Source organism: Callithrix jacchus, chromosome 2 (genome assembly GCF_049354715.1).
Source record: "Callithrix jacchus isolate 240 chromosome 2, calJac240_pri, whole genome shotgun sequence".
In the NCBI taxonomy this organism is placed as follows: domain Eukaryota; kingdom Metazoa; phylum Chordata; class Mammalia; order Primates; family Cebidae; genus Callithrix; species Callithrix jacchus.
The window spans coordinates 64,331,854-64,345,912 of record NC_133503.1 but is presented as its reverse complement, the minus strand read 5'-3'; the positions used below and the strand labels follow the sequence as shown (position 1 = coordinate 64,345,912).

At 49.9% G+C, this 14,059-nt stretch overlaps 1 protein-coding gene across 2 annotated transcripts in view; it reads left to right on the top strand.

The window, feature by feature from the left end:
- The window catches only part of STK10 (serine/threonine kinase 10), a 178,441-nt gene that overhangs the window by 159,302 nt on the left and 5,080 nt on the right, over positions 1 to 14,059 (top strand). For both annotated transcript variants that reach the window (XM_035290516.3, XM_008990872.4), the window contains 5 exons: positions 425 to 554; positions 4,255 to 4,379; positions 5,882 to 6,070; positions 7,261 to 7,386; positions 8,765 to 8,878. In XM_035290516.3, the coding sequence (XP_035146407.2) occupies positions 425 to 554; positions 4,255 to 4,379; positions 5,882 to 6,070; positions 7,261 to 7,386; positions 8,765 to 8,878 (684 nt within the window). The remainder of the gene's footprint in view (positions 1 to 424; positions 555 to 4,254; positions 4,380 to 5,881; positions 6,071 to 7,260; positions 7,387 to 8,764; positions 8,879 to 14,059) is intronic.

Below are 14,059 nucleotides of genomic sequence, written 5' to 3'. Positions count from 1 at the left end.
ACTTCATGTCCACTCATTCATTCCCTGACCCCAGGGTATTATTTTGAATCAAATCCCAGACATTATATTATTTTACCTGTCAAACATCACAAAAATAACCACCATACTGTAAACATACCTAGCAAATTCAACAATAATTGCTGAACAGCATTACATTGTCAGCATTCCAGTTTCCAGTTGTCTCATGAATGTCATCTTTTAAAAAAAATAAAGTTGTTCTTTGAGCCAGGATCCAGATGAAGCCCACATGCTGAAATTATTTGATGTATCTCTAAGTCTCTCTTCAATTTCCCCTCCACCAGTTTCTTTTTCATTTTCTGAATTTTCTTCTCTGATCACGTAGGCTTTTCTTCCATAATAGGAAGAGATATTGAGGTGCCCAAGCCAGCTCTGAGTAAAGCCCTGTCCTCCTCCCTCCCCATAGGACCGGGACTTTGTAGCCAAGCAGAAGGAGGACCTGGAGCTGGCCATGAAGAAGCTCACCGCCGACAACAGGCGGGAGATCTGTGACAAGGAGCGTGAATGCCTCATGAGGAAGCAGGAGCTCCTTCGAGGTGGGGGTGTGCAAGTGGCAGTGCTGTCTTGGCCCAGAGTTTCTGTCAATGGACATCCCAGCCCTGGGAAGTGGGGATGGGCAAGAAAACCCCCCAGGCCTTCTCCATCCCCAAAACTAAACATCATTCTTCATGGTGAAACCTGGGGAAAAACCCCACTGAAATACGGAACAAGGCAAGGACAGCAGTTGTCACCAACACTATTTGACATTATTCCAGAAGTCAAGGGAATAACAGAAAGAAAGGAACAGGCCTAGAGTGGGTGGAAATTGTTAATAAGCGAGCTGGATTTACGGAAGGCGGAGACAGGATAGGGAGCCCCATCCAACAGCTTGGCGTGGACTGAGCAACCACTCAGCCAGGCTGTTTTTCTACTTTGTATCATTGAATCCTCACCTAACACTGTGAAGCTGGGCCTAGGTTATCTATCCCCATTTCTGTAGATGAGGAGACTGAGGCTTGGAGACTTACTATTCTTTGGCCAAGTATCTTAGTTCATTCAAGCTGCTACGACAAATTACCACGGACTGGGTGGCTTAGAAACAGCAGATACTCATTTCTTACATTTCTGGAGGCTGGGAAATCTGCAGTCTAAGTGCCAGCGCATTTGCGGTCTGGAGAAGGTTTACTCTCTGCTTCATAGTTGGCTCCTTCTCACTGCATCCTCGCATAGCAGAAGGGAGACTAGCTGTGGAGTCTCTTTGGGTTTTGAGGGTTTTGCGGTTTTGTTTTGTGGTGTTTTTGAGACAGGGTCATGCTCTGTGGCTGAGGCTGGAGTGCAGTGGCACAGTCATGGCTCACTGTGACCTCCGCCTCTGGGGCTCAAGCAGTCCTCCCACCTCAGACTCCCAAGTAGCTGGGACTACAGGCATGTGCTACCATGCTTGGATAATTTTTGTGTTTTTGGTATAAATGGGGTCTTCTATGTTGTCCAGGCTGGTCTCGAAGTCCTGGGCCCAAGCAATCTGCCTGCCTCGGCCTCCCAAAGCACTGGGATTACAGGCATAAGCCAACGTGCCCAGTCTGGGGTCTCTCTTATTAATAAAGGGGCACTGACCCCATTTATGAGGGCTTCACCCTCATGACCTAATCACCTCCCAGAAGGCCCTGCCTCCTTATACCCTCACCTCAGGGGTTAAGATTTCAACACACACATTTAGAGGGGACACAAACGTTCAAGCCATAATACTAAGATTGCACAGTTGATGGGTGATAGAGCTGGGCCTACCCTGGTGCTGTTCTGAGTTCAAGGGTTTTCAGGGCTGACTGAAGAAAAATAAATGACCACAAGATGGCAGTAGCATACAAGCAGCTTTGCTTAGGGGGGCATTTGGACAGCTTTACATGCCAAGGGGCTCCCATACAGAATGAGGCCTTCTAGAGATGATGGTGCAGGCCATCACCCAGCAGGGGACGAGGGCAAAAGAACTCTTGGGCAAGAAGGGGACCTGAGAGGGGGGTCACATGTCTAGAGGAGTTGTCCAGCATAGAGAGCTCAGATGGGGCATCTCTGGGTCAGAGAACTGCAAAGGGCAGTGGGGTCTTTATGTAACCCTTGGGTCTGCCTTCTCTATGGCTAGCAGATATAAGGTGCAGTTTCACAGGGTATAGAAAGTAGGCAGGCTCCAAATGGCTAAATATCTGCTTGGTTTGAGCTTTTTTTTTTTTTTTTTTTTGAGACGGAGTCTCTGTGTTGTCCAGGCTGGAGTGGAGTGATGCTATCTTGGCTCACTGCAACTTCCACCTCCCAGGTTCAAGCAGTTCTTCTGCCTCAGCCTCTGTAGTAGCTGAGATAATTACAGGTTTGCACCACCACACCCAGCTACTTTTTATATTTTTAGTAGAGATGGAGTTTAACCATGTTGGCCAGGCTGGTCTTGAACTCCTGACCTCAAGTAATCCACCCGCCTTGGCCTCCCAAAGTGATGGGATTACATACATGAACCACCTCGTCTGGCCCAGCCTGTTTGAGCTTTTTTGTATAACTATATACATGCTTTTGGGGTTTTCTTTTTTTTTTGAGACCAAGTCTCACTCTGTCACCCAGGCTGGGGTAAAGTGGCACAATATTGGCTCACTCCAGCCTCTGCCTCCACTGTTCAAGCAAGTCTCCTGCCTCAGCGTCCCGAGTAGCTGGGATTACACGTGCATACCACCACACTCAGCTAATTTTTTTATTTTTACTAAAGACTGGGTTTTGCGGTTTTACTCAAGCTGGTTTTAAGCTCCTGGGCTCAAGCAATCTGCCCACATCGGCCTCCCAAAGTGCTGGGATTACAGGCGTGAGCCACTGTGCCCAGCCATACATATTATGTTTTAAAAATAACAGGGGGATGGATACAAATTTGAGTTTGGTGCCTGTGGACTTTTGACGGTCTGGGCTTACTGTGAGGAAGTAAACAACATGAGGCCAATATCCCAGGGCCATTTATAAAACAGACCTCATCCAGGCCTTTGATGACCAATGCGGTTAAGCAACACACATCTCTTATTATTTGGTGTGGATCACATTGAAAACGTCCGTAAGTTTTCAATATTCTGCATAGAGCACAGTTGTTTGAGAAAAGCCTTCACTTCTTTTTCCTATCCCATGATGTTGGTAAGAACCGCCCTATTTACAGAACTATGGTTCTGATTTTGGTGTGGAAGGCAAAATCACGATTCTCATATACCAAAAGCAGATAGCATTTTGCACAGAACAGGAATGCAGTGAAATAAACAACATTCGAAGTGAACCAAGCATAATCTCCTGTCTCAAAGGATGTGAGATTCTCCCTTTGACCCCAGGTCTCCACCTGGGTGCTGTGCATAAGAGTGGATTAATCGGGGCCGGGTGTGGTGGCTCAAGCCTGTAATCCCAGCACTTTGGGAGGCCGAGGCGGGTGGATCACGAGGTCAAGAGATGGAGACCATCCTGGTCAACATGGTGAAACCCCGTCTCTACTAAAAATACAAAAAATTAGCTGGGCATGGTGGCCCGTGCCTGTAATCCCAGCTACTCAGGAGGCTGAGGCAGGAGAATTGCCTGAACCCAGGAGGCGGAGGTTGCAGTGAGCCGAGATTGTGCCATTGCATTCCAGCCTGGGTTACGAGCGAAGCTCCATCTCAAAAAAAAAAAAAAGAGTGGATTAATCGACCTCCAGTGATAAAACGCCAGATACCATTGTCTCCATAACACATGCATGGGAAGTGCAGGGGACAAGGAGGATTTCACCCATTTTTCAGAGGAGGAAATATTGACAAGGGGCCATTGTGTCTTCTTCATGGGGTCTCATCTGAGCCCTTCCCATTTGCCCATCAGGAAAGCAGAGATGCAGTGTGGATTGCACTTAAAAGTGTCTCCCAAGGACGCTCCTCCCTCCATGGTATAGCTATGTCCATTTGGCAGAGATGGCAGCTGATGCCTAGAAAACCTCTCCATTCCTAATCCCACTGATGGAGCTGGGTACCAGCCTACATCTGCAGTTTCTCTGGCTCCTGACTTTGAACACTTCCTGCTATACCATGTTGCTGGGAGCTATCATTCCTTAGGCTTACAGGAGGTTTCTATACCTCAGCTCAGATCAGCGAACATGGTCTAATGAGGTAGCACACGTGGCGATTCCTGAGCCCAGCAGGTTGGTACAGAGGGGTGGGGCCGAGGGCCTGTCAAGTCTCCGGCTGCTAGCACCTCACCAGGTGGGTGGCATGTCCTCCGCAGACCGGGAAGCGGCCCTGTGGGAGATGGAGGAGCACCAGCTGCAGGAGAGGCACCAGCTGGTGAAGCAGCAGCTCAAAGACCAGTACTTCCTCCAGCGGCACGAGCTGCTGCGCAAGCATGAGAAGGTAAGGTTGCCAGCGGCGTGGGGCTCCGGTCCGCTGCTGGGCCGACCCGGGAGAGCTATGAAGCTGTGCGTGATGGGGCACCTCGTGGGTACCATCTGTGCCCCTGAGAGGAGCCAGGGCTTGCTGCAGTGAGGCCCCAGGAGTTCTCCAGGGGTGTCCTGCTTCAGCTCGAGGGACTGGGAATAGGGGAAACCATGCGATGGCCCAAGCAGCTCCCTCACTGACTCTTGTTACTTGCTGTGATTGTTTTTTTCTTTCCTTTTCTTTTTTTTTTTTTGAGGCAGTGTCTCACTCCATCACTCAGGCTGGAGTGCAGGGGCACAATCTTGGCTCACTGCAACCTCCATCACCCAGGTTCAAGTGATTCTCCTGCCTCAGTCTCCCAAGTAGCTGGGATTACAGGCGCTTGCCACCACACCCAGCTAATTTTTGTAATTGTTAGTAGAGTCAGGCTTTTATCTTGTTGACCAGGCTGGTCTTGAACTCCTGACTCCAAGTGATCTGCCCGCCTTGGCCTCCCAAAGTGCTGGGATTACAGGCATGAGCCACCGCACCTGCCCGGGGTATGTCTGCCTTTGCTCTTTTTTCTCTTTCCCTCCTTGTCTTCCCTTTGCATTTCCTCTTTGTTTTTCTCTTTCTTGTGTATCCCCTCAGAATACTTGTAGATCTCCACTTAAACACTACCTCTACTGGGAAGCCTTCCCTGAACTCCCCAGGTGAGAGCCCTGCTCTGTGCGGCCAAGCACCCTCTCCTGTGGGAGTTGTCTGTCTCAGTTCAGCCTCCATAGTGGGACAGTGACGGACAGACCAAGGTCTGGATGCACAGCAGCTGTGGACAATTCCAGTTTCTTATCTGAGTGCAGTGATGGGAGTCAGCATAGGGCCATGGGAGTTCAGAATAAGGCTACCCAACCAGGTGAGGAAATCAGGGAAGGCTTCTTGGAGGAGGTGATGCCCATGCTGAGCTTTGAAATAGGTGTTAGGGGAAGGAAAAAAATTTAAATGTATCAAGTTTTTTTTACAATATAAATTCACATCTGCCGTCACTAATGATGAACCATCCCTTTTAGTGTACATTTTGCTTTGCGATACTAGCTAATGATGGCATGCCACCATTGATTAGATGAGAAGGCATCTAGAAGATAAGAATCCAAAATATTAACAAGAATTTTTAAAGTGAGAAAAAAAAATGTTACTAGCTGTAGAAGTAAAATAACAGGCCAGGCATGGTGGCTCACGCCTGTAATCCAAGCACTTTGGAGGCCAAGGCGGGCAGATCACCTGAGGTAAGGAGTTCAAGATCAGCCTGACCAACATGGTAAAACCCTGTCTTTAAAAAAAAAAAAAAAAAAAAAGTAAAATAACAAACTTTGCTTCACTGAACATTGTGGGCTTCGTTGGTCCTGGGCCCCCAAATGGAGTGTGGGGGCCTTTAGCCTCTGACCACACTCTTGAGGGCAGAGTGCAGCTGACCTCAGTGCCGCACCCACCCCCCACCCCAGGAGCTGGAGCAGATGCAGCGCTACAACCAGCGCATGATAGAGCAGCTGAAGGTGCGGCAGCAGCAGGAAAAGGCGCGGCTGCCCAAGATTCAGAGGAGTGAGGGCAAGACTCGCATGGCCATGTATAAGAAGAGCCTCCACATCAACGGTGCAGGCAGCGCGGCTGAGCAGCGTGAGAAGATCAAGCAGGTGGGAGCCGGTGTGCGGGTCTGCGGGTGTGCTGGGGTGCAGGCAGGGCCAGGTTTGGCGGGGCCTGGGCTTTATATGATTTGGGAGAATATGAAACAAGATACAGGCTGGGCGTGATTACAGGCTCACGTCTATAATCTCAACATTTTGAGAGGCCAAGGCAGGTGGGTCACTTGAGCCCAGGAGTTTGAGAGCAGCCTGAGCAACATAGCAAAACCCCGTCTCTACAAAAAATAATTTTAAAAATAATTAGCCAGGCATGCTGGCTACTTGGAAGGCTGAGGTGGGAGGATCGCTTGAGCCTGGGAAGCGGAGGTTGCAGTGAACTGAGATCTCGCCATTGCACTCCAGCCGGGCAACAAAGCGAGACTCCATCTCAAAATAAAAAGGCCACACATGGTGGCTCACTCCTGTAATCCCAGCACTTTGGGAGGCCGAGGCGGGCAGATCAGGAGTTCGAGACCATCCCTGCCAATATGGTGAAGCCCTGTCTCTACTAAATACAAAGATTAGCTGGTATGGTGGCGCATGCTTGTAATCCTAGCTGCTTAGGAGGCTGAGGCAGGAGAATTGCTTGGGAGGTTGCAGCGAGCCAAGTTCGCACCATTGCACTCCAGCCTGGGTGACAGAGCAAGACGCCATCTCAAAAAAAAAGAAAGATACACCTTGACCCTCCCACCATAAGGTCTTGGCGGTGGGGCGGGGCGGGGGGAGGGGTTGTGTGAGTCACCAGGTGTGCCCTGGAAGCTTCATCAGCCTCATGGTAAATTCACCTCTGTGTGTGGACAGAGGCGGGAGCGTGGTGCTGTGCTGCAGATTGTCCTGCGTTGTTCCCTTCCACACTCCCATGCTTTTATCTGGGCATCTTCCCCACATCCTGTGTTGCCGTGTGGCTTGGGCACATGGGCCCTGTGATTCCTGCCTGGCACACACACTTTCCTGGCATATGTAACATTACAGTGTCACGTCCCCACCATCCTGGGAGCTCCTTGAGAGCAGGGCTGGATCTCAGCTTAGGGTGAGGACTTACCTTAACACGGGCACTGCCTGGGGTGGTGCCGGGTACTGGGGCTGGGCACAGACCAGTCCCCTGAAGGGTCTCCCTGGGCCAGGGCTGAGGTGGGCTACCTACCCAACCAGCCAGGCCCTGGCCCTGGCCCCCTGAGGCACCCACCCTCTCTCTGGTGCAGTTCTCCCAGCAGGAGGAGAAGAGGCAGAAGTCAGAGCGGCTGCAGCAACAGCAGAAACACGAGAACCAGATGCGGGACATGCTGGCCCAGTGTGAGAGCAACGTGAGCGAGCTGCAGCAGCTGCAGGTACTGCCCTGCCTGCCCCCGCCCCCAGCTGCCTCGGTTTCCCCAAGGCCATCAGCTCTCAGGGGGCCAGAAACTCCACAGCAGGGAAGGATCTTCATCAGCGAAGCCCAGGGTGGGCGGGTTGCAATCCTGCCATGCTGCTCTCAGGCTTTTGAGGTTGGGCAAATCATAAGGCCCTCCCAAGCCATAGCTCCCACACCTCTAACACGGATGTGGGGTGGGGATGCCCATTCCCGCTGTGCAGGACTGGGGCGAGGACTTGTGACTGCAGCGATGCTGAAGCCGGCAGTGGGCTGCGGCACGGCTTCTGAGTCATCGCTGTTTTGGGCAAAGGCAGTTGGGGTGTGGCCGAACCCCTTATGGGCTGCTTTCCTGTCATAATTCCTGACCTCTTCAAGCTTCCTAGCCCCAGGAGCTGGCATTTGAAGCCCCCTTGTGGGGATGGGGCCCGACATGAACCTCAGGAAATTACTCGGACTGTTGGACCCATCGAGCAGTTTCTGGAGAGGCAGGGAGGCGTGGAGGAAACATTCCAGGTGTTGATGCCTGCCCGGCAGGGTTCTGCTGCTTACCACGGTGGGACTTTTGGCCAAGCCACTCACCTTCCGCATCTGTTTTCCTATCCCTGCCTTGGGTTTCTGTGAGCACTAAGAGCCCATATGAAGTGCCGAGCACAGCTCCCAGCACGCCACAGGAACTCAGCGCTGCTGTGATTATTACTTCTCACTCAGCCGAACTCTAAACTCCCGCAAGCCTCTAGCATGCAACCCAAAATGAAAGTCTCCAATTTTCCAACCCCAGTAGGGTAGTGGTATCTGGATAAAGGCACTTTCCAGGCCAGGCGTGGTGGCTCACACCTGTAATCCTAGCACTTTGGGAGGCAGGTGGATTACTTGAGGTCAGGAGTTAGAAAGCAGCTTGACCAAGAGATGGTGAAACCCCATCTCTACTAAAAATACAAAAATTAGCCAGGTGTGGTGGCAGGCACCTGTAATCCCAGCTACTCGGTAGGCTGAGGCAGGAGAATCACTTAAGCCCAGGAGATGGAGGTTCCAGTGAGCCAAGATCATGCCACTGCACTCCAGCCTGGGTGACAAAGTGAGATCCAGTCTCAAAAAAAAAAAAAAGTTGCAAATTACCACACATCCCCACCATAGAGTTAATAAGAACTGTTAACATATTCTAGACTATTCCTCCAGGCACCTCTTGGTGCATGTAACATACATATAGAGGTTGAATAAATGGGGTTTATAGTCAAGAAGAAGTAATAAATGAACGATGCTGGTGCCCTTGTGGCCACAGTGTGAAGTGTGTCTCAGTCTTTAGGGCCTGTGTCTTTTTCTAATTTCTCACCTGTTTTGCCTGGAATTTGTTCCAGAATGAAAAATGCCACCTCCTGGTAGAGCATGAGACCCAGAAGCTGAAGGCCCTGGACGAGAGCCATAACCAGAACCTGAAGGAATGGCGGGACAAGCTTCGGCCGCGCAAGAAGGTAACCATGTCTCGGCTGGTGGGCTCAGTCCCGGACTCTGCTCGTGCCGTGCACAGGCCTCTGGCCAGAACATGTTAGGTCTCCTTGTTTTGGTGGGCTCTTGCTTTGTGGCACCATAAAATGGATCTCCAGCCTGAGAGACGGGGGAACTTTCTAACCCTTTGTGGATGAATGCCCCGCAGCTTCCACCCATGGAAGGGCATCCTCTTGCTTGGCTCCCTCTCACGGACCAAAGGACTCCTGCCATGTAGTGTCCACAGAGGATGCTGCAGTGAGTCGAAGCAGCCATGCTGCCAGGCCAAAGCCCAGCCTATGGGGATTTTCTCTTAAGAGGAGGTTATTCTGAGAGGTCAGAACCCAGCACCAGATGGACTCCTTGCCAGTTTAGTTTCCTGTTGCTGTGTGATGAACTGCCACATACTCAGCAGCTTCAGCCAACGTCCATTTACTCTCTTCCAGTGATGGCAGTCACGAGTCTGGGTGGGCTTGCCTGGGTTCTCTGCTCAGGGACTCACCAGACTGCAGTCAAAGTTGTCAGCATGGCTGGCTCTTAGCTAAAGTTTCTGGGGAAGAATCACTTCCAAACCCATTCAGCTTTCCACAGAATCCAGTTCCTTGTGGCTGTAGATCTGAGGTCCCTGTTTCCTTGCTGGCTTCAGACAGGGGTTACTTTCTTTCCTAGAGGCCACTGGCATTCCTTATCATGTGGCCTCCTCCACCTGCAAATAGCAAATATGCATTCAGACCTTCTCGTGCTTTGAATGTCTCTGATGTCCCCTTCTGCCACCAGCCAAAGAAAACTCTTTTAAAAGGCTCATGTGATTAAATCAGGCTCATGGGGTAGTTTCCCTGCTTGCAGAAATGATATTACATTCAGAGGTTCCACCCACACTCAGATGAGTGGGGAGTTATACGAGAGTGAGTCACAGGGGTCACTTTTGAATTGCGCCTGCCATACTTTCACCTTGAAAACCCACGCCCTCACTCAGTCCTGCATCTTTCTTTACTGCCCTGTCACTCTCTCTCCTTCTTTGCAAAGCATTTTGAGCAGCCCATTACCCTGTCGCAATATCTTCCTCAGCCCACTGAGAAATTTCTTTCACGGCCCACTGCAGCCGCTCCTGGCAAGGTCAATAACAGCATCCTGGTGGCCGACTCCCATGGTTACGATTTGCTGGACTTGACCTCCTGGTGGCGGTCAATGCCCTCAGTCACTCTCTTCCTTGCCTGTCTTGTCCTCTCAGGGCCACCTTCTGCTGGGTTTCTTCTCTGTCACTGGCCCCTCTGCAACGTCCCTCCTGACTCATCTGTTGATTTCCTTATTTTATTTATTTTATTTTTTATTTAGAGACAGAGTTACACTCTGTCGCCTGAGGCTGGAGTGCAGTGGCGCGATCTCGGCTCACTGCAACCTCCACCTCCCAGTTCAAGCAATTCTCCTGCCTCAGCCTTATGAGTAGCTGGGATTACAAGTGCTGGCTACCACTCCCAAAGTTCTGAGATTACAGGAGTGAGCTCAGGAGTTCGAGACCAGACTGGGCAACATAGTGAAATCTCATCTCTACACAAAATACAAAAATTAGCCAGGCACAGTGGCACATGCCTATGGTCGCAGATACTCTGGAGCCTGAGATGGGAGGATCACATGAGGCCAGGAAGTCAAGGCTACAGTGAGCCATGATTGCACGATTGCACTCTAGCCTGGGTAACAGATTGAGACCCTGTCAGAAAAAAGAAAATTGAGAAACTGTCAAGTTCAGGCTGGTGGACACAGGTTTTCCAAAGTTCTAATTTTTGCTTGAATGTTCAAATTTTGTCATTAGCAATAAATATCCTTGGTTGTTTTCCTTGAAGTGATCCGCACAATTTGTTCATTTTCAAGAACGTGTTTGCTAAAGACTCACATGTGTCAGTTTTTTTTTAATATGATCTTGCTATGTTGCCCTGGGCTCAAGCAGTTCTCCTGTCTCAGCCTCCCAAGCAGCTGGAACTGTAGACACATGCCCCTGGTTGTCAGTTACTTTTTTTTAATAAAAATGATATTTGGCCCGGGCATGGTGGCTCACGCCTGTAATCACAGCACTTTGGGAGGCCAAGGCGGCTGGATCACTAGGTCAAGAGATCGAGACCACCCTGGTCAACATGGTGAAACCCCGTCTCTACTAAAAATACAAAAAATTAGCTGGGCATAGTGGCGCATGCCTGTAATCCCAGCTACTCAGGAGGCTGAGGCAGGAGAATCGCCTGAACCCAGGAGGTGGAGGTTGCAGTGAGCCGAGATCACACCATTGCACTCCAGCCTGGGTAACAAGAGCGAAACTCTGTCTCAAAAAAAAAATAAAATAAAATAAAAAATAAATAAAAATTATATTCTAGGCTGGGCACAGTGCTCATTCCTGTAATCCCAGCACTTTGGGAGGCCGAGGCGGGTGGATCACCTAAGGTCAGGAGTTCAAGACCAGCCTGGCCAACGTGGTGTAAACCCTGTCTCTACAAAAAAAAAAAAAAAGATATTCTGTAGAATAAGTGGCTAGTTCAGCTCACAACTTAAGACAATTGCAAAGAACAAAATCTCTAGACAGCCATCATGCTTTGATGGGCAGCAGACATGCCTTATGCATGGTTTCCATTTCCTCACACAGGACGTTAAAGGGCCGTGACATTGAAGGTCAGGATTTAATAAAATGAACCATTTGTATTGCACCATCAAGGTGATCTTAAGTGCAATTGGCTTTATTGTTTTAACTGAAAAACTTTCTAAAATATTGTGAGTGGGACTGGCTTGGCAGCTCACGCCTGTAATCCCAGCACTTTGGGAGGCTGAGGTGGGTGGATCACCTGAGGTCAGGAGTTGGAGACCAGCCTGGCCAATATGGCGAAACAGTCTCTACTAAAAATACAAAAATTAGCCAGGCATGGTGGCAGGTGCCTGTAATCCTAGCTATTCATGAGGCTGAGGCAGAAGAATTGCTCGAACCTGGGGCGGTGGGGGACAGAGGTTACAGTGAGCCAGATCATGCCACTTCACTCCAGCCTGGGTGAAAGAGTGAAACTCCATCTCAAAAAAAAAAAGATAAAAATAAATAAATACTGCGAGTGCACAGTGGTGAAGAATACCTCTTCAGTTTGGTGCCATCGTCTTAATCCTCCAGAAGCTCTAGAAGTTTTACCCATCATTGCTTTAGTACCATTAGCATGAATATCAAAACAGTGAAAAGACAAACTGTGTATATTAATAGGAAACTAGAACTTGCTGCCCCTCCCCTACCCCGAGAAAGGGTTTTGGGGCCCCTAGGGGTTCATGGACCACACTTTGAGAACCACTCTTCTTGCCTTATCTCCTGTGAGTCTCATCCCCCACTTGTGCTCTGAACAGATTTCAGTACCCAAAGAGATCTCCATACCATATGCACTTCCCTTGTTCCCTGCTGGGCTTTTGCCCAGCCTCTTCCCCTTGCCAGGAATCCTCTACCCAGCAGCCTTGCTTGGCCATCTTCTGTTTGTCTTCATTATTCAGGTCTCCCCCACGGAGGCTGTGTGGTGTCTCTTCTGGGCTCCAGCAACTCCCTGTCCCTGCCCCTGTCATGGTGCTTATCACGTGGGATTGCATTCGGGTGTTGTCGTTAGCTTGATCATTCATTCATTTGTGTATTAATGCAACACATATTTCTTGAGCACCTACTAAGTGCCCTACACTGTTTCGGGCTCTAGAGACACTACACTAAACAAAAGGGACAAGTCCATGCTCTCAGGAAGGACTGACCTAGTGAGAGGCCAAGAAGCGGGGAGGGAAACAGCATGCAGGGTCACAAAGCTGGGCTGCTTCAGACAGTGTGGCAGGAAGATGTCTAAGAAGATGACATCTGAGCAAAGATCTGAAGGACCTGAGGGAGGGAGCTGTGCAGCTGTGGGGGGTCTCAGGGGGACATTCCCAGCACAGGGAAGAGCAACTGCAAAGGCCCGGATGCTTTGCTTATGAAACAAGGAGGCCCCTGCAGCCAGAGAGAGTGGCAGTTGGGAGGTAATAGGAGCTAAAGTCAGGGAGGTGGAGCTACTGGAGGGTTCTGAGCAGGACAGAGTAGTCTGACTCATGGTTTTGTTTTTGTTTTCGTTTGAGACTGAGTCTCGTTCTATCACCCAGGCTGCAGTGCAGTGGCGCAATCTTGGCTCACTGCAACCTCCGCCTCCTAGGTTCAAGCAATTCTCCTGCCTCAGCCTCCCAAGTACCTGGGATTACAGGCATTCGCCACCACACCGGCTAATTTTTGTATTTTTAGAAGAGATGGGGTTTCACCATATTGGTCAGGCTGGTCTCAAACTCCTGACCTCATGATCCGCCCACCTCAGCCTCCCAAAGTGCTGGGATTACAGGCATGAGCCACCATGCCCAACACTGACTCATGTTTTGAAGAGGATCCCGCTGGTTGCCCTCAGGGGTCAAGAGTGGAAGCAGAGAGACCAGTAAGGAAACTATCGTGATAACCTTGGTGAGAAATGATGGCAGCTTGGACTAGGATAGTATCGGAGGTGGAGGGAATTTGTCCATTTCCTCTCTAGCTGGCACTCCAGATGTTCTTGCAGTTCACCAGCTTTGGGATCTTAGGCAAGCCGTCTATCTTCCCCACTCTGGACCTGTATTAGCCTTTATTTATTTTAAGGAATTGGCTCACACAATTGTGGGGGCTGAGTCTGAAATCTGCAGGACAGGTCAGCAGGCTGGAGACCAGGTGGTTGTTGCTGTCTAAAGGCAGAATTCCTTCTTTCTTCTTTTCTCTCAAGGCCTTCAACTGATTGAAGAGGCCCACCCTCATGATGAAGGGTAATACTCAGAGTTTACCTATTTAAATGTATTTTCACATCTAGAAAATACCTTTATAGTGATATCTAGTCTGGTGTTTGACCAGACAGGTGGATACCATGGCCTTGCCAAGTTGACACATAAATTTAACCCGGCACAGTGGTACATACCTGTAATCCCAGCTAGGGAGGCTGAGGCAGGAGAATCGCTTGAACTCAGGAGGCAGAGGTTGCAGTGAGCCAAGGTCACATCTCTGCACTCCAGCCTAGGCGACAAACCAAGACTCTGCCTCAAAGAAAAAAAACAAACATGGGGCCTCAGTGTGGTTGTTTGTATGGTGAAGCGATCGAGACTGCAATGTTATGCCAAAAGTTGCCAGCACA